At 43.5% G+C, this 23,118-nt stretch overlaps 1 protein-coding gene across 5 annotated transcripts in view; it reads left to right on the top strand.

Annotated features, from left to right (window-relative positions):
- The window catches only part of Mapre2 (microtubule associated protein RP/EB family member 2), a 129,925-nt gene extending 109,660 nt beyond the window's left edge, over positions 1-20,265 (top strand). For all 5 annotated transcript variants that reach the window (XM_090353256.1, XM_090353255.1, XM_090353253.1 and 2 more), the window contains 3 exons: positions 6,507-6,646; positions 9,749-9,907; positions 17,124-20,265. In XM_090353256.1, the coding sequence (XP_090209382.1) occupies positions 6,507-6,646; positions 9,749-9,907; positions 17,124-17,198 (374 nt within the window). In that variant the 3' untranslated portion in view covers positions 17,199-20,265. The remainder of the gene's footprint in view (positions 1-6,506; positions 6,647-9,748; positions 9,908-17,123) is intronic.
- The last annotated feature ends 2,853 nt before the right edge of the window (positions 20,266-23,118 follow it).

Below are 23,118 nucleotides of genomic sequence, written 5' to 3'. Positions count from 1 at the left end.
GTAGGAGCGATCACTGTTTTTTGCTGTCTGATGGCTCGGGTACCCAGCGCTAAGGACTTTCCTGTGGACATTCCCGTGCTTTCCCCTATTAGCAGCTGTTTTATTTTGTTTGGTTTTATATCACAGTCATTATCTGAATTACAGAATTAAATCTTTTTGCCAAGATGGAGAAGATAAGAAAGTAATAACAAATCAATCCACAAATAGTGCATCAGTGCAGGTGTGGTGTGTTGTCTGCCTGTCCAGTTTCAGTAGTTCTCTAGGGTTTTAAAATAATGAAAAGGTCTGTAGGCGAGGGGCAGGAAAGTAATGATCTCTCAAAGTGGTGAAGAAGTAGAGAGTGACCAGAGCCAGTAGCTTTCTTTCTGAGTGGGATGGGGTGTGTGTGTGTGTGTGTGTGTGTATGTGTGTGTGTGTATATCTATGCATGTTCTTTCATGTTTTTAATGTCCCTGTGGTTTTTGTCAACAGTACTAATGTCATATTTTTAGCTCCCTTGCTTATGATTTTGGCATAAGGAATATAGCAGATTATGTGAGAAGAATTTCTAAATTCTAGCAGTACCCTGGCCACAAAGAGCAAAGCCAAGTACAGAGCTTTTATTTGCTTCCCCCTGCTAAATCCACAGAGACTTGTATGCCTCAAAAGAAGCATTTTCCATAAACATCAAACAAGCTACTAATTACTGACATTAGACAGCAATGCTCTGGCTTCACTAAGGCAGACCACTCACTCACTTCGGTTTTTTTCTTTTTTAACAACTATAGTTAAAATGTCTTAGAATCATATTTATACCCCTATCCTACAGGCTTTAATTAAGACACAACTCAAAGACCAGCATTGTGAATCATGTCCATGTCCAGTGGGCAATTTTTAGAGAATTACAGGGACCTGTGCAGAATTTATATGTTTAGTTTCCTTTGCTTCTGAAAATACTTTTTATTTTGAAAGCAAAAATTAGGGAGAGAAAAGCTTGAGGGCAATACAATTGCTAATGCACAGAGCTATCATTAATTATGTTTTCAGGTCATCATCAAATGTAGCTTGAAAAAAAATGGAAATGTTTGATAAGACAAGAAACAATCTCTGGCTGTTGTAGCCAAAGAATATGCACCTTCTTTAGAAGGTAGTCTGCCAGTTGGTCACCAGAGACTCATGCCTGTAATCCTAGCTCCTCAAAAGGCTGAGATCTGAGGATCACAGTTCAAAACCAGTGCAGATAAAAAAGTTTGTGAGATTCCTATCTCCAGTTAACCACCACAAAGCCACAAGTAAAGCTGTGGATCATGTTTTATAGAAGGCCAGTCTTGAGCAAAAATAGCTCAGGACAGTGTACAGGTCCTGAGCTAAAGCTACAATGTAGGCACAAAACAAGGGATGACATTGATCAAAACAGGTTGTAGTCATAAACTGCTTTATTAATGGCAACTCCTTTATACAGCTACTTAAAATAATAATAAAAAGAAAAAAGTCCTCATGGCAATTTTGTTTTCCACATAATCACTGTTGAGCCGTGATACCTAAGAAGATATAGAATTATGATTACTGGCAGGAAAGACATGTTGGGAAGAACAGAGCAGCTATTGAGGAACTCCGTATCTAAAGGCAGGATTAAGGACATGATTTGTTCATCTCACAGGATTAGAAAACAGAGAGTAGCTTACATAAATGCATTATGTCAGTGTTAAATTTCTGACATTGCTAATTGCAATTTTCTGATAATATTCTTTTTATAGTGGCTCTAGTAAATGGGAAAAGAATATACAATCCCAGAAACTAGGTTCTTTAGAGATTGTGGTTGTTCGGGGAGCAAAACAGAACAAAAAGACAGCAAGATCTATTTTTGAAAAAAGTAAAAACTAGACTGTCTGGAGGTTATGCTATCTTTCTGGATACCATTCTTTACTCTAAAAAGTAAACCTTAAGCCAGGCACAGTGACCTGTAATCCTAGCTACTCAGGAAGCTGAGATCTGAGGATCAAGATTCAAAACCAGCCCTGGCACAAAAGGACCTGAGACTCTTATCGCCAATTAACCTCTAGAAAAGGCATGTGGGGCTTGGCTCAAGGGTAGAGAGATAGCCTTGAGCTGAAGAGCTCAGGGACAGTGCCCAAGTGAGTTCAAGCCCCATGACCCACCAAATAAATAGATAGACAGACAGACAGACAGACAGACAGACAGATAGATAGATAGATAGATAGATAGATGTGAGTTCAAGCCCCGTGACCCACTAAATAAATAAATGAATGAATGAATGAATAAATAAATGCAAACCCTGAGTATCTAGAGGCTTCTTTTTGTTTATGTGTTTGCTAATTATGAGATACTGGTGAGAGGATAATGTCTTCAGACCAGATTGTAGTCTGAAATGTTGAAAGAGCTCACTCTTTATTGTTCTCAAGATAAGCCTTCAGTTTAACACTGAATTGTATATAAAAACCACCCAAACCTCTGATAATACCAAGATCTTTTCAATATCTTTTGTATACTTTGATTTCTTTCTGTTTTTCATTAGCAAATACAAATGTTATAGTTAATTAGTGACAGGCTCCTATGTCTTTGTGAAACAATCACCACAATTCTTAAATATAAAATACTGCATATTTAGTTGATCGTTAGAGAATTTTGCAGGGTTTTGTTTTGTTTTGTCATTCCTTCTTGGTTCAGCCTAAGCCTTGTCCTTCTCAGGGGTGACTGGAGGATGGGGCAGAATCTATTCCCCCTTCCTGTGTGTGTTCAGCTAATGGTACAACTGAGGACACCCAAGTCCTGAGGACAACCAAGTTTTTATGCTTCATCATTCTCATCTCAGGAGGCTCTAACTCATGTGGTCCAGTATAAAAGATCTAGGGTCCCCAGGCTCCAGGCTCTTCTTGACACTTACAGGGTACAAGAAATGCTATTTTAAACCTGAAACCATGAAGCACAGTAGAATTGAGATTCAGACCTCCATGGGCATTTTTAATTTAGGCTCTGGCCACCCACAGCAGACATGTGTTTTCTCAGAAAAAGCATCTTCCTTTGAGACTGTGTGACTTAAACCATGAGCTATGCACCCCTGACCTCTCTTAGCCATCTTCCGCTGTCCCTTCCTACCATGGCTGTGCCCCATTGTTGACTTGCTATGGCCCTTCTTCTTATTAAATAGTTCATGTTTTAAAATTTCATTTGGTGGCATTCTGAAGCATAGCCACTGACAGCCCTGTCACAGAAGCAATCAGCTTCTGTGGTTTTTTTTTTTCTTTTCTTTTTGATTGTGTAGAGTGTAAAAACGGGGCACATGTCTGATGTTCTTGCAAGCAGTTGCATCATACTTGTTGACCTGCTTGTGGATGAACAGGCAATGTATTATATACTCTCTTGGGAAGTTCTTTTGCGGGGCTGGATGTGACAAATGTGGACAACTCAGGGCAAGCCACTGGATTCCTCCTCCACTTTAGATACTGCCCAGCTGTGTTTACTCATTCAGCCCAATCATGAGCCTGATCCTGCTTATAAGGATCTGTATAATAATTGAAAGTGACCTTGACAGGAAACCAAAGAAGAAATCTCTTTCTAGGAGCATGACACCTTTGGAATGGTTTCCCCCGTGTTGCCTGTTCCAGCCAGTGACATGGATGCTGGCATGAGATCCCATAGCTCACTCCCCACCGTGACTTCATGCTGGAGTGATACCTCTGCTAGAAGTTGTTTAAAATCCTAAAACTTTACAAAGTGTGTCTCACCAGGCACTGTGCTTGGCCACGAAAGTGTAAAATAATAAACCAAGCAGATACAACTCCTGTATCATGGAATCCAACCAGGGGGTAAAGGGGGTTACTCAAGAATAGCTAGACCAGGGCCCGGGAGTTTGGCCTAGCGGTTAAAGTGCTTGCCTAGCATGCACAAGGACCCGGGTTCGATTCCTCGGTATCCCACATACACAACCAAGCCGGAAGTGGCAGAGACGAGACACAACCAAGCTGGAAGTGCCAGAGACGAGACTGCAACAAGCGACAGAGAGCGAAAGCAAGCAAGCAGAGCCCAACCGAGTGGTGGCCGGAGCGAGCAGGGAAAAGCGGGGCCGGAGCGAGCGGGGGCCGGAGCGAGCCTGACCGGAGCGAGCGGGGCCGGAGCGAGCAGGGCCGGAGCGAGCAGGGCCGGAGCGAGCGGGGCCGGAGCGAGCAGGGAAAAGCGGGGCCGGAGCGAGCAGGGCCGGAGCGAGCGGGGCCGGAGCGAGCGGGGCCAGAAAGAGAGAAGGGGGCCAAAAAAAAAAAAAAAAAAAAAGAATAGCTAGACCAGTACAGTTGGAGACTTCCTAAAGGCAGTGGCGTCCAAGCTCAGACCTGAAGAAAAGAAGACCTGCTCTTTCCAAAGAGATAGGAAAGGACAGGAGGGAGAATAGTATAGACAGAAGGAAAAGGACCGTGTTAGTTGGTCATGGAGTCCTAGAACATGGAACATTGGTTTGTCTCTGAGAAGGTTCAGGGTACCCCAGTTGAGGATTCTTAAATGACTGTCATCACCAAGAGACTGAGCTTTAAAGAATATCTCAGACATTTTATCCAGACATTAACCATAGATAGATCGATCCTCTGCGCATTTTCTATTTGACTTATAGCAAAATGTGATGTATCGCTTACTAAAAGGTCTAATGGGGCTCAATTTTGCAAAAGCAATAGCCACCAGATCAGAGTGTCCTGCTTTCTAATCTGCTCCTCCAGATTGCTTTACCCAGCAAGTTGTAGACCTGTTTAGCAGGACAGAGAATTAATGTTCCTGAAATGTTCCGTAGACATCTACATAGAGGAAAGGTCCAGTCAGCCATGAACAAGTCACCACTAAACAAACCACACCATCTTCACCGGTCCCTGAAGAATGACTCTAAATAGACTATTATTTTATATGACTCCCAGCCAAATGATCATCAAGTCTATTGAGCTTCCTTCTGTATTCTTAAAGATTCCCCCTTTGCCGGGCACCGGTGACTCATGCCTGTGATCCTGGCTACTTGGGAGCTTGGGATCTGAGGATTGCAGTTCAAAGCCAGCCCAGGCAGGAATGTCTGTGAGACTCTTACTTCCAGTGAACCACAAAACAAAACAGGATTTCTCCCTTTATAACAGAGAGATTTATTTTTTGGTTTTGGGGTTGTTTTTTGGTTTTTGGTTTTTTGCCAGTACTGGGCTTGAACTCAGAACTGGGCCTGAGCACTGTCCTTGGACCTTCTCAAGGCCAGAGCTCTACCACTTGAGCCTCAGCACCACTTCCGGCTTTTTTCTATGTATGTGGTACCGAGGAATTGAACCTGGGTCTTTGTGCATGCTAGGCAAGCACTACCTACCACTGGGCCAAACTCATGGCCATAGATATGTATTTTTGAGGCTTTAGCACTGCCCCTGTTTTCCAAGAGCTTGTATGACTTATATCTCTAACTAATGACTCCAGGCACCTGAGGATACAGAATGTGTTTTATAGTCTTCCTTTTGGCTGCATTGTAATTAAGGTATTGGTTGGAACTTGTCATTTCTGTCATACACCTGCCTTTGAAATCCCTTCTTTTTAATCTGTTGGAAAGTTGAGAGAGGAAAGCTACCTATAAAGTTAAAAATAAACTATAAAGTTGGAAACTATATAACCAAGGTTTTATTTGCTTGTATATTTTGGTATTTGTATTTCAGAGATGACTAAAACATATTCCTTGCCCACCAAGAAACTTCTAGAAAGACTATGGTGCAGATATAATCGGGCCCTGGAGAATGTGTAGGAAGGTCACCTATACCAGGCAAAGCCGAGGAGAACAGAGCTGCCCCCTCCCTATGACTGTGTTCAGAATAAGCAGATCCAGGGCAGTGCCCAGCAATGGCCAGGCAGTTCTTAACTCATGGAATATACTCTCCACCACATGTGCCATGTGGCTTCGATCTGTGCTGTGTTCACACAGTGAGTCCCCACTGCTGAGTATGATAGGTGATGTCTACCTGAACTCAGTGGTTTTTCTTTATTCTTATATATCATCATTAATGGTACTCAAGTGAATCACTTGGTTAAGGTGCGACTCCCAGAACTCCCCACTATAAAGAGGCACTTCCCCCTTAAACAAGCAGTGATAGAGCAGTCCCTTGTCACATAGCAATCTATCCCCTAAACTCTCTCACCTTCTGCTTCATGTCCACTAATCTGTTATAAGGCTCTTTGTCTGCTAGAAACTCAATTGGGATTATTTGAGGCTATCTTCTTAACCACAACAAAATAAAACCTTAAGGTTCCTTTGTAGCTGTTTCTCTTGCTTATCTGGAGGGAGAAGGGACAATTTCATTAACCACTTGTTTCTTGGGGGAAAAAATTGTTTTCACAAAAGTTTCCCATGGACACTGTATGTTTCTTTTTAAGCATTTTTGTGGTCTGTATGGATAGGGGTCACTGGATCTCATATACTTCTTGGTAAGCTATTTTAATATCATACATTTGCTAGACATCTAAAAAAACATGTTTTAATAGAGCCAGCATTTACCTGTTGTTTCCAGGTGCGGCTAAATCAAGTCCAGCATCTAAACCGGGATCCACACCTTCTCGTCCCTCTTCTGCCAAAAGGGCTTCATCCAGCGGCTCAGCGTCCAGATCTGACAAAGATTTAGAAACACAGGTCATACAGCTTAATGAGCAGGTAAGTTGTCTCCAGCCATGTTTCTGGCATCAGTGATGTATGAGGCACAGAAAGGTAAACCCCCTTAGGTCTGAGACAAAGGTGTGGAGTTGAACTAAAATAAATAGACTGGTAAATAAAAGGCATTAGTCATAAATCTCAAAATGGGGCAGATGATTTAGTCTATACATCAAAATGGGACGGATAATTTAGTGTTGCAGCAAGCCTGCAGGCCGTACTCAGCCTCCCCGAGAGCTGCAGTCTAGTCATAACTCACCCTGCCCCACAGGCCAGTCTCAACAGTGTTAAAGAGTGCTTTAGGTTAAGCTATCTACCCTGTCCTTCCCTCTTTTCTATTTTCCTTCCTCTTAGCAACTATTAGTTTGAGCTTGTTTTATGTGGCTGATACTGTGCTGAATGCTAGTAATATAATGGTATCAAGATGGAGACCTTCCTTACCTAGAACTTACAGATTGAAGTAAAGAGAGGGATGAAGGAAGGTTAAGAAGACCGAGACTGAGAAGAAAAGGATGGAAAAAGGGAAGGAATTCTCCCCTGCTTCTCTTCACTCATGATCTTCCTCTTTCCCCTTGATCCACCTAACCCTTTCAAGTACCAGCTTCCTGTGTTTATTTTGGTGAACTTTGACTTTCTTTTCCATTATTTGATTTCTTTTTTCAATCTACTGTATTTCCATTAATATATTGGTATATGCTTGCGTACCACCTAACATATTTACTTATATATTTACAAGCTAAATCTAGCTTCCACATAGGAGGGAAAACGTGGAACCTTTGTCTCTCTGGGCTTGTGGGCTTGATTTACTTAACGTAAATTTTTCTTTACAAAAAGTAGGCAGGACCAGGAACGTAGCCTAGTAGTAGAGTGCTTGCCTAGCATACACGAAGCCCTGGGTTAGATTCCTCAATACGACATACACAGAAAAAGCTGGAAGTGGCATTGTGGCTCAAGGGGCAGAGCGGCAGCCTTGAGCAAAAAGTGTCCAAGGACAGTGCCCAAGCCCTGAATTCATGCCCCAGGACTGGGGGGGGGGGGGAAAGAGGCAGATGTTTTAACAGAGATGTTTCGTTACAATTCTGAACACTTTAATGAAAAAGTTAAAACCTTAGGTATTCTGGTAGGTAGGTCTTTGAAGTGTTCCAGTTACCTTCTGGTTCCTCGTTCGAGCTCATGGAGAATTTCTAGTAATGACATCTCTAATGAAGGGTAGTACGGACAGCAGTAATGAGCCTTGGGCCACAAGCCTATGGCTCCAAGAAAGCCTGAGTGAACCCAAAGAGAATCTGACATACTTCAGATTTATGTCTACTTTCTGCTTTAAAAGCTCAGATCTTTTGATATGATTATACCTCATTTCTTCATGACTCCTTTCCTTCCTGCCTTCTCCTTCCACCACACTTGTGTTTCCAAACACCTGGCCTAAATGCTGACTTTCCTTCCTTGCTCCATTTCTTCCTTACAGCCTTGACCAATTAGGCCACTTCCTCTCCTAGCTCCCCATCAGCTCTCCAGATTCCACAAAGAGGCCCCTATCCCAAGACCTCTGATACATCATGATTAAACCATCTTGCCATCCTAATGCTGCTCTAGAGAGAGGCCTTCCCTTCTCTTGTAAATCCTTCATTACTCCCCACAGGCCTCTCTCCCTGTCCTGCCCCCTGAGGCCTTGACATGGAGGAAGAAGTGCCTACCACTCCTCCGTACCGCATGGAAGGAGAGACTCACTCTAAACTGGGACTCCTTCTTTCAGCCGATATTTACTGCAGGTCACTTTGCCTTGTGATCTGCCATTGCCCCTCTGCTTTCTGAGCTTGAAGCCTTCGAGAGTCGCTCTGAGCCTGGGAGGAGACTACCCAAGAAGCACAGCGTTACATCTGAGAACTTGGGGACAAGGGAGGCTGAGTGAATTACAGTGGTAATAGAGAAAGTGACAGGTGCCGTAAACTTTCAGGATGTTTATTTTCTTGGCCTCCTGCCTTTATTCAGACAGTCTCCCTTGACATACTATAAAAGTAGCACTAGGCTAGACAATCTCAATAATAGAGATGAATCAAAAGATGTAGGGGAGGAAGACATCAATAAAATAATTAGGGAGTCTTTCTGGGTAGTGGGTTAGCCAATTGGAGCCACTGCTATGTACAGGGACTGCTGATGGGGAGGGAAAATGGTAACCAAGGCATGGAAACTGTGGCTGTCATTCAGACTTGAAGGCCTAGGGAGGCCCTGGAAAGTCTGAACACATTGGGAGGAGTGATGAGTATCACTCCATGTCACATGCCCTTGACTCCTCTTAGATCCATCAGGCATCTGCGATGACATGTGGGAGATGAGGTTGGCCTCAGTCTTTGTGAATGGGACCATGAACATGGAATTACATTTTCCAGCTGATCCTTCATCGTTTAATCTAGCTGCTGCCAATTTTTACTAGAGAATGTTTATAGCTGAGTACCTCTTACCTAACACATCTGGGATACTACCAAATCCTGTCTTGGACTGAGTATTTCTATGAAAACCTCAGCTACTTTCTCATTGTGCAAACCAAAGCACTCTTGGGAAGTAGTCAGACCTCAGTTTTGTGGGTTGATGGTATCCTCGGTTGGTTTGTGGAGAGTTAGAAAGTGGCACAAGCTCAGGGTTCACATGGATTATTTGGCTAAGCCAAGAGATGAGATTTATTGGTTTCAAGTAGAAAAGGACCTCTAGAATCATTTTCTTTTAGGAAATTCAGTCCTGTTGCCTTGCGTTACTGCAAATGTCTGTGGTCTCATATTAACAACAGAAAGAGTTCATAGTCACAGAGGCAGAGACCAAGAAGACCATGATTTGAGACTAGCCAGAGCAAATGATTAACCCTGCAGTTAGATAGATCACTCTGGTTAATCAATGGTTGATGGAAAGTAGTGATTGGCATTCTCCTGAAACTGGACATTTGGCCAGGGCTTAAATTCAAACAAGAGCCTTCATGATTCTCCCTCAGGTTTGCACATTAGTTATTTCATCTTCTCTTTTTATATATTTTAGGTCCTTATACAGGCAATAGATGGTGTCTTACGTCTTACTCTGTATTTGGGGGATTTCTTCTCTACCTTTACTCTCTTGTAGGTACATTCGTTAAAACTTGCCCTTGAAGGCGTGGAAAAGGAAAGAGATTTCTACTTCGGGAAGTTGAGAGAGATTGAGCTACTCTGCCAAGAACATGGGCAGGAAAATGATGACCTTGTGCAGCGACTTATGGAAGTGCTCTATGCTTCAGATGAACAGGTAAGTGTATGTGGAGCCTTTGGCTCCGGAGTTCTAAAACAAGTCTTCCTCTAAGTGCAATGGATCCATGAGCTAAGGCTCCATGGTTCCCTCAGGCTTCAGAATTACAGCTGGACCAGGGCATTCGACATCCCCAGAGAAATAAACATTGTCATCACCATCATCCATTCACCCAGTTCTTTTGGGACATGCATTCATAATCATCCTAGAAAGAGATGACTGCGAGTAAGGGCTTTCACTGAGGACAGTCCAATCTCAAGTAGTTTTTAACTCTGTGAACAAATGAGCAGTGAGAATTTGTATCAGGATCCCCCTTTCTTCTCATCTTTCAATTAATATTGAAAAAGAAGTAATCAAGATACTCATAGCCAGGATAGACCAGCCATGCAGGACAGCCCTTTGTAGGGAGAACTTGACACATTTGCTGCTTGCAATCAGATGTGCTGAGAACAACGCAGGATGTGTCTGTGTGGGGTGATGAAAGCAGATATGAGGAAAGTGGATGGGTAAATAGAAACTGGGGCAAATCATACCGGTCTTTCTCAGATTCTTCAAAAGCTAGTCTCTTTCTTGGGTTCAAGCATGACCACAGACAGCTTTGTGGGGGAGTGTGGGGGGGGGTACTTTTCTTGGTTGGGATTTAGGGAAGGGATGCTAGGGCTGGAACCCAGAGCCTTGCTCATGCTAAGAATATGCTCACCTCTGCCTGTGCATCAACTTTTAAACAAGTTGGGGATAGTAATGGCTAGTATTTATTGAGCATTTAATATATTCTAGATAAAGCATTCATGTTCAGTGAACATTTTGTTGGTGACTCTGAGATCTGAACTCAGAGCTTATACTTGTTAAGCAGGTATTCTACCACTTAAGTTACTCTACCAGTCCTTATTTTAGTTATATTCATGAATAGGGTATTGGAGGTTTGGGGGGTTTTTTGTTGTTGTTTTTATTTTTGTTTTTTGTGCATCGTGGGGCTTAAACTCTGGGCCTGGGCTCTGTCCCTGAGCACTTCAACTCAAGGCTACCACGTTACTCCTGGGCCTCGGTATTGTCCCTGAGCTCTTCAGCTCCAGGCTACCACCCTACCCCTGACCCTCAGCCCCACTTCCCATTTTCTAGAGATTAATTGGAGATAAGAGTCTCATGTTCTTTAGTTCTTTAATGCCTGGGTTGGTTTTGAACAGTGATCCTCAGATCTTGGCCACTTGAGTAGCTAGGATTATAGGCGTGAGCCATCATGCCCAGCTAGGGTGTCATTTTTATGCCCAAACCAAACTATACTGTGATCCATCCCATTGTCACTAGGATGTCAGAAACATGCCACCATGCCCAGCTGTTGTTTTCACCCTGTACCTAGGATTATAGATGTGAGGCACTATGCCAAGCCCTTAGTTGAAATGGAGGCTTACAGACTTTCTATGCCTAGGCTGACCTCAAACCATTATCGCCTGATTTACTCCTTCCAAGTAGGCAGGTGGCTATACCTACCACATTCAGCTTGTGTTTCATTTCTCACTGTAATCATATGCCTGCACAATGAGTGCTATTGCTCTTCTCAGTTGCAGATAAAATGACTTGCACAAACTCCACCACTATGATTTGAGCCCAGGTTTATTGACTTCAAGCCCCAAATCTCCAGGACTAGGTGCCAGGGGTTAGGGAGACCTGTAGATAGTCTGCTTGGAAGTCTTCACTGCGTGTGTCCTTAACGCCAATCAAATGCTTACCAGATTTTCCCCAGATCACTCCCTCATTTTATTTTGTTGATTTACACCTTCAGATGTCTCAGCCTGGCCTCATCTCTCTTGGCATTCACATGTTTGAGTCAGTGTCTATTTTCTGGCTAGTTGGTGCATTTTCTAAAGTCACATCTGGCATTTTGCCACCACAAGCCTATGTACCTGCCCTCCTCCTCAAAGACTATGAGCCCTGTTTCTGGGGCAGCCTCCCTGAAGCATCACCAGGCTCTGCACTGGGGAGGGACCCTTGGAGAGCTGCCAGCCTGCCCACCACCTTGTGTCTTATGGTCTAGAATGACATCAGTTTTGAGAACATGCTCAGTGGCTACAATGCCACACACTCTCTAAATCCTCCTTTTGTTCCATAGCTCTTGACCCTGACACTGTGACCCTGTACTCCATTTTCAGGACATTTCCACACCTGCACTTACATGCAAGTCTCATATGCATGGAATCCAGGGAAAAAATATCAGTAGTTTGACATGAGCTGTTGGTATGATTGTGTATACAAATCTGAGATGACTTATGTTTCTCATCATCTGCCTTTCCAAGAACCCTCCTGAAGGTAACAGAAGTACTGGAGAATAAGTGGCTAGATTTTTGTGGGTGCCATTCAGTTAAAGTATATGCCATGCCAGGTTGAGGTACTCGTTGGGAGGTCTTTTCACCTAAGCCATATTGCTTTCATATGGTTATGACTGGACTTGAACTGTTAGAGTCAAGCCATCCCAGCATATGATATTTAATTTAGATGATGTAAAAGTCCATCTGGGAGTCTGGAATAAAGAAAGTTAACTTAGTGGCTCAATTTCCAGGTATAGAAATTAATAGTTTCCAGAATGGATTGCCAGCTAGTACATAGTACAACTCCTTATCACAGTCATTATTTTTTCCTCTTAGCTGTATCTTATAGCCATGAGTGTCTGAGCATAATCATTGGCCTTGTGCTTCTGCTTATAAACAGGGGCTTGTTTCCTGATTGTCATTGAAGCCTCTGGGAAATGTGTCCAATAATGAAAAATGTTGATAACCGAGACAGAAATAAACTTGCATGAAACACATTGAAACTGCCTGGAGGGGCAAGCAAAGATGTTGTCATGAAGATGGCGTTTGCTAAAGGACGAGTAGGACTGAATATGTGCAGTTTCGGGGCTAAGACAGAGAGAGTGCTTTTTATGGGAGAAGGCTGCAGGAACACAGGGAGATGCTGGTGTTGACTGGTGGGGATGAGGCTTGGTGTCCCCCTAGTCCAGGAAGTAAGAGCCACTGAGCTTCTAAGAAGACCCTCTATTCCATCTTCTGACCCCATTTCCTTCCTACAGTAGCCAAAATCCTTCTTCAATACTATCTTCCACCTTGCTTCTCTTTCTTTTGGTTACCATGAGAGTTATAACATCCCTCACAGCTGAACATTTAGAGAGCTATAATGGGTTGATAGGGAAATACTCAAATTAAGCAGGTGATACTTCAGTGCATCCGTGCCATATTCAGTATAAGTTTTCCTTGACCTCCTCCTTACCATATGGGTTTAATTTCTTCATTCTCACATTGGCTATGAGAAAAGGATCCTTTTTCCCCCTGAAAATCTATGTCAATATATTGGCGGCTGGGAGCTCTCAGCTATGTTATGTAACATGTCAGAATTTCAGGGATGTTCTAATTGCCTTATCTTGCATCCCATACGTTAGCATCCCATTGATAACTTTCAGTTAGCATTGCTCAGGTCTGCAGTTTCTGAAAACGGGTGATATCACTTGCATTTTCCTGTATCTGGGACTTCATCCCATTATATGAGCCTGCTATCCTAAGCCGGTAAAGGCCACAGAGCCTTCACTGGATAAAAGGAATAGACCCTCCTCCCTCCCCCCTTGTTCAAACATGAGGAAACGTCTCATCTAATAGGTTCCTGGTTCTACAGCTTGTTATAGGCTCAACAGTTAGTCAAATCTTGGTCTTTAAACTTTCAGTTCTGGGTTAACTCCATTATCCCATAGTTCCTAGCTTGGATGAGATTCTTTGCAAAATGTGAAACAGATTCCCACTTCTGAGACTTTCCCTTTAGTCTAACATGCACAAAACAATTTTGTAAGAAAAGCATACTTCAGGGTTGGGAGTTTGGCCTAGTGGTTAAAGTTCTTGCCTAGCATGCACGAAGACCCAGGTTCGATTCCTTGGTACCACATACATAGAAAAAAGCCGTAAGTGGTGCTGGGGCTCAAGTGGTAGAGCTCTCTAGCCTTGAGAAAGTCCAAGGACAGTGCTCAGGCCCTGAGCTCAAGCCCAGGACTGGCAAAAAAAAAAAGAAAGAAAAGCATACTTCAGCTGAAATTTGAGGGGCAACATGGAAGTCACCACTCTATACTGAGAAGGTAGGGCAATGAATAAAACAACTCTGACCATGGGGGCCTGAAAAGTGGGTACAGAGGAAATTGTGAAGCTACACACCTAGGGCTACTGTATACTGTGTACTATGTCTCAGAGCAGGAAAAATGGGCGCAAAGGCCACAAAACTTAGAGGAACTGTTCATGTCCAGAGGAGGGCAGAGGCTTCATGGAGGAACTGTGCTTTCCTAATGGAGAGTGGCAGAAGACACTGGGAGCTTCCAGACACCATGCATCTCCCGTGAATGGTAATGCCTTTCATTCCTCTAGACACAGGGAGAACATCTGCTCTCAAAGAGGCCACTGCCTGGCTTATGTTACCCCAGAGTGAAATGCTCTCTTAGTCCTCGTCAGAGTGTCACTGTCAGCTGAGGTGCTAGCTTCCTGAGCTAAAAGGACTGCCCTCATATGCCAAGCATTGGGCCAAACAGCTGGCAGAGGATGTTACTGAGAATACAACCTGAGGTCCCCAGGACCAGAGAGCCTAAGGCCAGAGAGCATCTGAAGTAAGAGTATAAGGTTCAGACAGACAGCCGGAGGTAGTCAGGGTAGACCTTAACCTTTCACGGTGGAGCAGTCCTGCAGGGTGGCTCTGAATATAAAGAGATAGCACACTTGCCAGATAATGACACATAATCAGTAAGGGAACAGTGCTTGGTTTGATCACAAGTCTATCACACACGTCACTTTCTACTTAGAATTGTCACAGGGTTACTTTTTATTATTTATAGTTCTGGAATATATGTTAAAGAATTCTTCCAATAGACTCATAATCATAGCTTATACTTACAATAGTTACTGTATGCCAAATATCCCGCTAAGTACTTTATTTGTTTTACCTCATTGATTTCTGTATTGATTCATCAGTCAGTGAATCACACTGAAAACCTTATTGCAAAGATAACTCATACTGCCCTCATTTTACAGACAAAAACACTAATGCATGGAGCAATTACATTCCATGCCCAGACTCTCACAGCTTAAAAATAACAAGAGTTGGGACATGAACTCCAAAGTCCCTTCGTATAAGCTTGACACACTACCCTTCAGGAAATACTTATAGTTCCCTAGTCTTTGTCATCCATTCTTAGTCCTCTGTGGTTTCTTCCTCTTGACACATCATGTATTGAATCTATAGATGGGACAGAGTCCTGCCTTCAAGAGCCTCCAAATGCAGTAAATAAAGTCAAAAGATTTCAGACAAACAAGATTCTAAGTCAGTTTTATAACTCAGGCAGTGTAGAGTGCTTCAGGAAGAAAACTAGTGTGGGGCTGAATCATACCTTATCTAAATCAGATCTTGGGACTAGGAACTTGTTAGGAAAAGGATAGGTTTAAAGAGTCCATTTGTCGAGTGCATTGGGACCTGAGCCCTTCTTGATGCCAGTTTACATGCCAGACTGTATCCCAAAACCCTGTGTCATTACAGGAGAGACAATCAGTTGCTATTGATTAATCACCTTTTCATTGGATAGGAAGTTAATTTTGACGCAGGCCAAATATGAAAGAACTAGCTGGGCACTAAAGCCCATGCCTGTAATCAGCTACGCAGGAGATCTGAGGATAACAGTTGGAAGCCATCTTGGACAGAAAAGTCTGTGGAGGTATGTCTCAAGTGGTAGAACATCAGCCTTGAACAAAAAAAGCCAAGTAAGTATAATATGACACTGGGTTTAAGCCCCAGTACAGAAGAAGGTAGGAAAGGGAAGGAAGCGGACAGGAGGGAGGGTGAAAGAAAGAAGGAAGAAATGGGGAGGAGAAAGGAAGAAGGGAGGGCGAACAGAGAAAGGAAGGAAAGCAAGGAGAAAAGGAAGGAGGGAAAGAAGGAAAATAAGGAGAGAAAGAAAAAGTTGTAGCTATAGATATACTTAACTGAGCTGCACAAATAATAATTAGGGCATTTGGAACCAAATAGAGACACTACACCTACCTGGCTTAGACTCCATGAGCAGACAATAAGAAAATAGGCCTGAAGCACTCTAAACAGATGTCCCATCTCCAGATATTTAAGCCACAGCCTGAGTTCTGTGCTGTCACTGAGTTCTCGTCTTCACTAGGACAGCCCGTGAAATATGGCAAATAGTCTTTCCCTCAGAAACAACTTGTTTCCCAAGTGTCTTAGCCCACCTCAAATTGATCAAGATTAAAAGAAAAACTCTGCTTTAGACATGGGTGACCACAGTGGAAGAAACAGACATCAGATCAGAAGCAGCACATGGTGTGCTATTCGTGTAGAGATTGCCACCCAGCACGTGCCACAGCCTAGACTGGTGCGGTAGGGCTCAGCTATTCATTTGTGGTTATCACAGTGCTGTGGAAATCCTTGTTTGGCCTACTTCACCTTTTACAGAAGACAGGCAAGTGTGGAATATATTCATTGAAGATATCCTTCCAAAACTGTCGGGGTTTTTAGCTCTCCTTGTCCCCTGACCCGCAGGAGAGTCAAGGAGAACACCCACCGACTAAGATGAGGCCAAGAAAGGTTAGGGCCGACTGGCCGCCTTCACCCAGCCCTCCCTCTCCAGAGAGAAGACACAGATGCGCCAGGGAGACTGTCACAGCAAGACTTGTTTATTGGGAAAGTACAAGGGGCTAAAGTAAGATGCAGAACTCTTATTAGCATACAGGTGGGTAGGGCAAGGGGAGGTAGGTGCAGTCAGAGAGGGCGGCAGGGCCAATCCGTGGGTTCGAGGTAGCCTTATTTTACATCACAAACCACAGCCAAACCTCCCAATGAGGAGACAGGCAGGTTGGATTTCCAAAACCAGGAAGTGAGCACTGGATCATGAGGTAGGCCTTTTACCCTTGATGTGACGTGCCCCACACAAAACAGTTGAAAAAAGGAAAAGGCTGGCACTCACCGAGTTGTAACTGTTCTTTGCAGAATGATGGTTTGATGGCACATGGATGTGAAGGCATGCCTGTGCGCACTGGCCACTAGAATGTAGGAAATCATTGCATGGTAGGCCCTGGCTAAGCCTGATTCTGTCCACAGACAGGAGATGCCATGCTACCTAGAGATGATAAGCTGGGACTCCCAAAGGGCCTCAGATACAGGAAACTATTTGAGCTGAAACTTGTCCCTTGCCCCACAGGAGGGCCACACAGAAGAGGCAGAAGCAGAGGAGCAAGCCCAAGACCAGCAGCCCCAGCAACAAGAAGAGTACTGAACTGTCTCCGCAGCTCTTGACACTTGCATTGCGCATGGGAACTTTCTTCTGAAGAATTGGAACATGTGTGGCCTCAAGCTCAGCAAAACACCAGTTGTTCCCAATCTGCTGTTACCATCAACGCACCGTTGCATACGCCAGCCACTGCTCTTGGTTCCCACCTCTCTTGCCAAGATGCATTTGTAGGTGGCCATTTTGGTCACCTATCTGAGAAAGTGTAGTGTTGCATACCTTCAATGTCACCACTTGGCTGCTTGAGATTGGTTCTGCTCTCCCTCCTCCCACCACCCTCCACCCATTTCTTTCCAGAACAACTCTTCCCTACCCCAACACCACTACCACTTCCACCCCTTTTTATCTTGGTGTGAAACAATGGTAATTTGATATATGGTATTTATATTGGCATTTCTCAACCCAGTGTCACTAGATGTCACATGCATTTGTGGTGCTTTGATGTTTGCAAGTTTTAACCTCTGATCATCAACTTGGTCAAATAATAAATTGGAACAAAGGGAAACAGAGACTTGATATGAAAGCCATACGATAGTGACTTGTGTCATGGGGAAAAACAAGAGTCAGTTTCTCCCTGTCTTTACAACATGAAAGGGAAAGAAATGGATTGAACAGTAGGACTTCAGGGCCCAGCAGTGTTTCGTAGAGCAGCATGTTAGACAACCACACAGTATGTTGTTAGTTTCAAAAGACATTCACTCGAGGAAAACACCATCTCAGCTTTGCCCTTTCTCCTCCTGCCCCTGCTCTCCCATCCGCATTCCCAGGTTCTCATGGTATTTTCTTTCTCAGGGTCCTCTTTAATGGGCAGCCATGAACCCCAAGTTGTTGTCATCAGCTATTTGCAATCGGGAGTGGGTCTTGATGTGCAGGTTCTCCTGCCTCATCCTCTTCCTTGTGTGGTTTCTTCCCCCAGCCTGCCCTGCTCACCAGGGGATTCCTACTAAAGATACCATCAGGATGCGCAGCCTGAGCTGCAGGGCGCTGCGCTGTGTTGCCCTCTGGTTGGAGGCCGACAGTGAAATGCTGATTCATGGGAGGAAAAATTCTCAGAGAATTTTGCGGTCTGGTGTCGACTGGGAGAGCAGCGCAGGAACACCTGTGGCTCCCAGGCTCCTCTGGATAAGGCATCTCCCCTCTACCAACGGAAGGGCCCACCCTGTTGCTGACATTTGTTCAGCCATGGCAGTTCATAATGGAGGAAACGTCTATTAATGAGCTTAAAGCATTCCTTATAACTAATAGTTGCACATTTTTCTTAGTCTTTTTCCAGATTTCTCCCTTTTCCTCCCTGCCTTTGGACAGATGGTATCTCTTCCCAGATCATGCATTTTGCTTGGTTACCAACCTCCAGCTTACTTTCCCTCAGTATTTGGCTTAGCAGGTGCAACAAAAAACAGAAACAAATGTGGCCACCCCACTTTCCACCAAAGTGAAAAGCTTAAAATAAATTTATGAAATATGCCTCATAAAAGCTTTGAAATCTCTTTATTAATTGATGAAACACTTAATCCTAAATTCTAGCATTGAAGCTTGGCACCAAGTCTTTTTCCAAAATAAATCTTTTGCAGCAAAGTGGTATTTATTGAGTTACATGTGGAAAAAATGGTTTGTATATTTTGAAATTCTTACAACACACTGTGCAGACTTGGACCTATAGACGTTCCATGGGGTTTGACTTCCCTTTCTTCTCTCTCCTGCTCACTCTGCACTACAGCGGCAGCTCATTTCTCTCAGGCTGAACAGCCTGGCTCCCGGCAGTGACATCCTCCCACGTTTGGCTACAGGTAGCGACCATGCTATACGCAGTGCCATGCTTAACAGTGTGTCACTCTGCTGAAGCTGGTGTACTCATCTTATTTTAAAGAAGCTCTTGGAAAGAGGCACAATAAATAATGCCCCACAGATACTTGAGTGGTTCCTAGGCCATTTTTCACCTGCCCTGGGCATCTCAGTAATGCCTGGTGCCCAGAGACCACACTCCTGTCATGTGAAGGCACAGGAGTCAGTATCAGGGAGTCAGGATCTTGCTTTCTCTTAAGCCACAGGACATGTATAATTTGCATGTCAATCTGATGACGCTTGCTGGAACCATTTTGTTCTCCAACTCCCCAGCTTTCTCATATGGTTCTCATATGGAGAAAGACTGGCCTACGAAAGAGAGCTTCCCCAGCCTCCACGCTCCATTCTCCTTTCCAGTGGCTTGGAGACTATTCACGTGAAGAAGAGCTACACATCTTTCTTCCTATCCCATCGTAAACACCCCCTGTGGTGCTGTGCCTCAGTTGATAGCATGGATGCTTTGGAGTATCTTTTAACATCTGGATTTCAGAGTCCATCTTCTTGGACAGTAGCCTCTGCCTCTTTGCACCCCACACTCATCACCTGTGGATGGTGGCAACCCATTGTTCTATCATCTTGGCATTCAGCACACGCTGTGCACACATTCTTCCAGGCCTCATTCCCACGCATGTGCCACCATTCTGGGTAGAGAAGTGTTCCAGGGCATGGGCGCTGTCTTTCCTCTCAGGAAGCTGGGTTTCCCTTAGTGCCCACACACACCTTCTGCTGGCTGGTTATAGCACGTCCATTACCACTGTCAGACTGGAAGTGATTGAAGCAGGGGGCAAAGAGAAAGTCTGTGTTCTTTCTAAGCAGAAAGGCAGGAACAAACAAAATAGAAAACATTTGTTGACCTGAGAGAGAAGTAAACTCCAGAAGGGAACCAAAAATTCCTCCCTCTCCTGGTGAGTATTTCCACTATTCCGTTAAGGTTTAATATGCATTCAGATTACTTTTACTAAATAGTACACCATAAAGCTTTTGTTATATATTAAATGTAAACTGAAAGGAATGTAAACATATGTATTGTTAATTATAAATATAGGTAAGTAATGGAATAATAGATGAAAGGGTCTTATTCAGATGTATCACATCCATTTCACATTACCCAGCTCTTGTCGCATGGTAGAATAGTTTTTGTCTGAATATGTGAATAACTTGACTTGTGTTGATCTTTTTACATATTTAATAAAAAAAAGTATATGTTAAAGTCTGTCCGAATCTATCGATTACGTTTTTTACATGAAAACTCCCCTTCTTGGTGAACGTATGGATGTGATAGGAGAGTAGCATATGCGTGCACATCTCCCCACATTTTATGATTTGTAATTTACTTGCACAAGGAAAGGGAGATGTCTTTGTGTTTATTGGTAATTGGTGTTTTAACAGGAATTACAGGTTTGGATTTGATCGCAAATGTAACAGCTGTAATATCTTTAGGAATACTTTACCAGAAAAAAAAATAGTAATAAAGATAAAACATTCCCTTGGGAAACATTTCACTTGCAAGCACATAAAATCACAGATTTTGCAGGTCCAACCCACTCCATCTGGGCAAAACAAAACTGGGGAAATGGAGACTGTGAAAGAAGCAGACAGATGTTTCTGTAGAAAGCTGACCGAGTGGCAGAAGCTCTGAAGTAAGCATGTTTTTTTCCTCCTTGGGTTTAAATAGTGATTTATGGACATGCACTATAAATAGGATACAAAACACAGGCACTGGAATGGGTGAGAATCCATTATGAAAATTGGCTCATATACTACCAGCGGACACTGTACAATAGGTGACTCCTTTGTAGACTTGACCCTACAGCCTGCAAGTAACTCAGGGGCCATTAACCTTTTCACCCTAAAAGGTGTCAGCTTTCAGTCTTCTGTAAACTGCTTTCAGGCACCCCCTGAAAGCCAGTTGTGTTTAATACTACCCTTTGACCACTTCTCCAATCCCTTGCCTTTAGGTGCTTTTCTCTTAAGGGGAAGAAGAAAAACAATCGAGGCAAATCCACTACCATTCTTCACCTATGTCCATTCCCCCCACACCCCGGGGTATGTCAGTGACAGTCTGCAAGTCATTGCATAGGTAGTGAAATCGCCTTCTCAAAGTTTCCCATTTAATCGATTAACACTGGGTCTTACAAGTATACTTTCAACAGTATAGGGAAAAAAATACATTTAATTCATCTCAATTAAAAAGAATGCCAGGACCGGGAGTGTGGCCTAGTGGTAGAGTGCTTGCCTATCGTGCACGAAGACCAGAGTTTGACTCCTTTATACATACATAGAAAAAAGCCAGAAATGATGCTGTGGCTCAAGTGGTAGAGCTCTAGCCTTGAGAAAGCCCAAGGAAGCTCAGGTCCTGAGTTCAGTTCCCAGGACTGGCAAAAAAATTGCTGATGATCCTGGTGAGTCCATCAGTGGTTCAAATGGTGAAATGAGGCTCATGCCATTTTGTTAGATAATCGTAGTTAATAATAGCTAATGGGTACTCTATTATATTAATATAATTAATAGACTCCCATTATAAATACATGGAATGAAGGGTTGACCTCATAGTCTTCCTTCTAATGATGAAAACACTACTAACCATGATCAAGATGGCTGCTACAGCTAGCAGACATTACTGACACAGCTTTCAGTGCCAAACAGCATAAGCACTGAATCGGAGTAGCACTGAATCAGAGCAGCTCTCTGGATGTTCAACAGCCCCTGAGCTTTATACAAGATGTTTCTTTGTTACCAGAGCCCTGGCTAGATAAGCTTAAAGGGAAGTGAGACTGAAAAACAATCCATTGATGCCTGGAAGACCCCTCATGATCTCCAGCGCTTCCAGTGCCAGCCCCATCAGGCTATGACTCCACCATTCTGTGGACAGGACATCCTCAGAGTGGGCACAGGACCTGCCTCTGTCAGACTTGGAATGTTAAGTGGAATGGAAGCCCAGCTGAAGTGCAATGGTTGAGTGCCTTTCTCTCTTCACTGAAAGAAAATGTGAAAGCTTTTCAACTTGCCAAGTTTTACTTTCCTTAACAGGTTTCTTGTGGTATTTGTAACTTCTTCATCAAGTCTGAGTGTAAAATAGGTGTTTTTAAAGGGTAATGACATATTCATGTTCTCTTAAATTTACGATTTTCACTGAGAACTAGCCTAGTACCTTAATGTGTTCTTTTTCAGACAATAAAAAGGTTAAGTACACATTTCTTCCTGAGCAACAAATAACAGGCCTTCAGAATTTGGAATGAGGAGTCCTCACAGTTCTCAGGGTAACTGGGGCTGGAGGCCTTTCTGCCATGGTTAACACATACACCTCTGCCTTATATGATCTTCATAGGTGCCCTGTTGCTCAGGTCTCCTGAAGGGAAGGAGAGAATGGAAAGTGTGACAGCGTTCCAGTATCCTTCAAACTACTTGTTCCTGTTGGAGGAACCCCAGTCAAATCATGAGCCCAGACTCAGTCCCACAAGGATAGCCCTGATAAAACGAGGTCGTTGAAGGCAGGAACTGCGTTTGTAGGACAGTCAAGGTGAGAGGCCAGAATACATGTGGGAAGTTGAAGACCCCCTAAGGACATAGGGCCTCAGGAGCTCAAACAGCCCAGTACCATGCCCATCGTATGAATCTTTGGTCATTTGTCATATTCATGTTATCCCTCTAGACAATCCACGCCTTGAAGACCAGAGGAACTGGCTGCTCTTTCACAGAAATGCTGTTCATTTGTAGACACATTTATTTATTTGTTTATTCATTATTTCTTTTTTGCTTTTTCTTTTATTTTTGTCAGTCGTGGGGCTTGAACTCTGGGCCTGGACATTGTCTGTCCCTGAGCTCTTCAGCTCAAGGCTAGTGCTCTGCCACTAGAGCCACACACCACTTCCAAATTTCTGGTGGTTAATTGGAGATAAGAGTTTCATGGACTTTAGTGCCGGGCTAGCCTTGAACCATAATTCTCAGATCCCAGCCACCTGAGTAGCTAGGATTACAGCCACCGGCTCCCTGCTTAGGTACATTTCTTGACCGAAAAAGTTTTGTCTGTTCAAGTGTCTATTCAACCATCAAGTAAGACAAATCA

Source organism: Megascapheus bottae, chromosome 19, assembly GCF_031878675.1.
Source record: "Megascapheus bottae isolate mThoBot1 chromosome 19, mThoBot2.hap1, whole genome shotgun sequence".
Taxonomy (NCBI): Eukaryota; Metazoa; Chordata; class Mammalia; order Rodentia; family Geomyidae; genus Megascapheus; species Megascapheus bottae.
The sequence above is the reverse complement of the archived record's forward strand: the minus strand, read 5'-3'. Positions and strand labels throughout refer to the sequence as shown.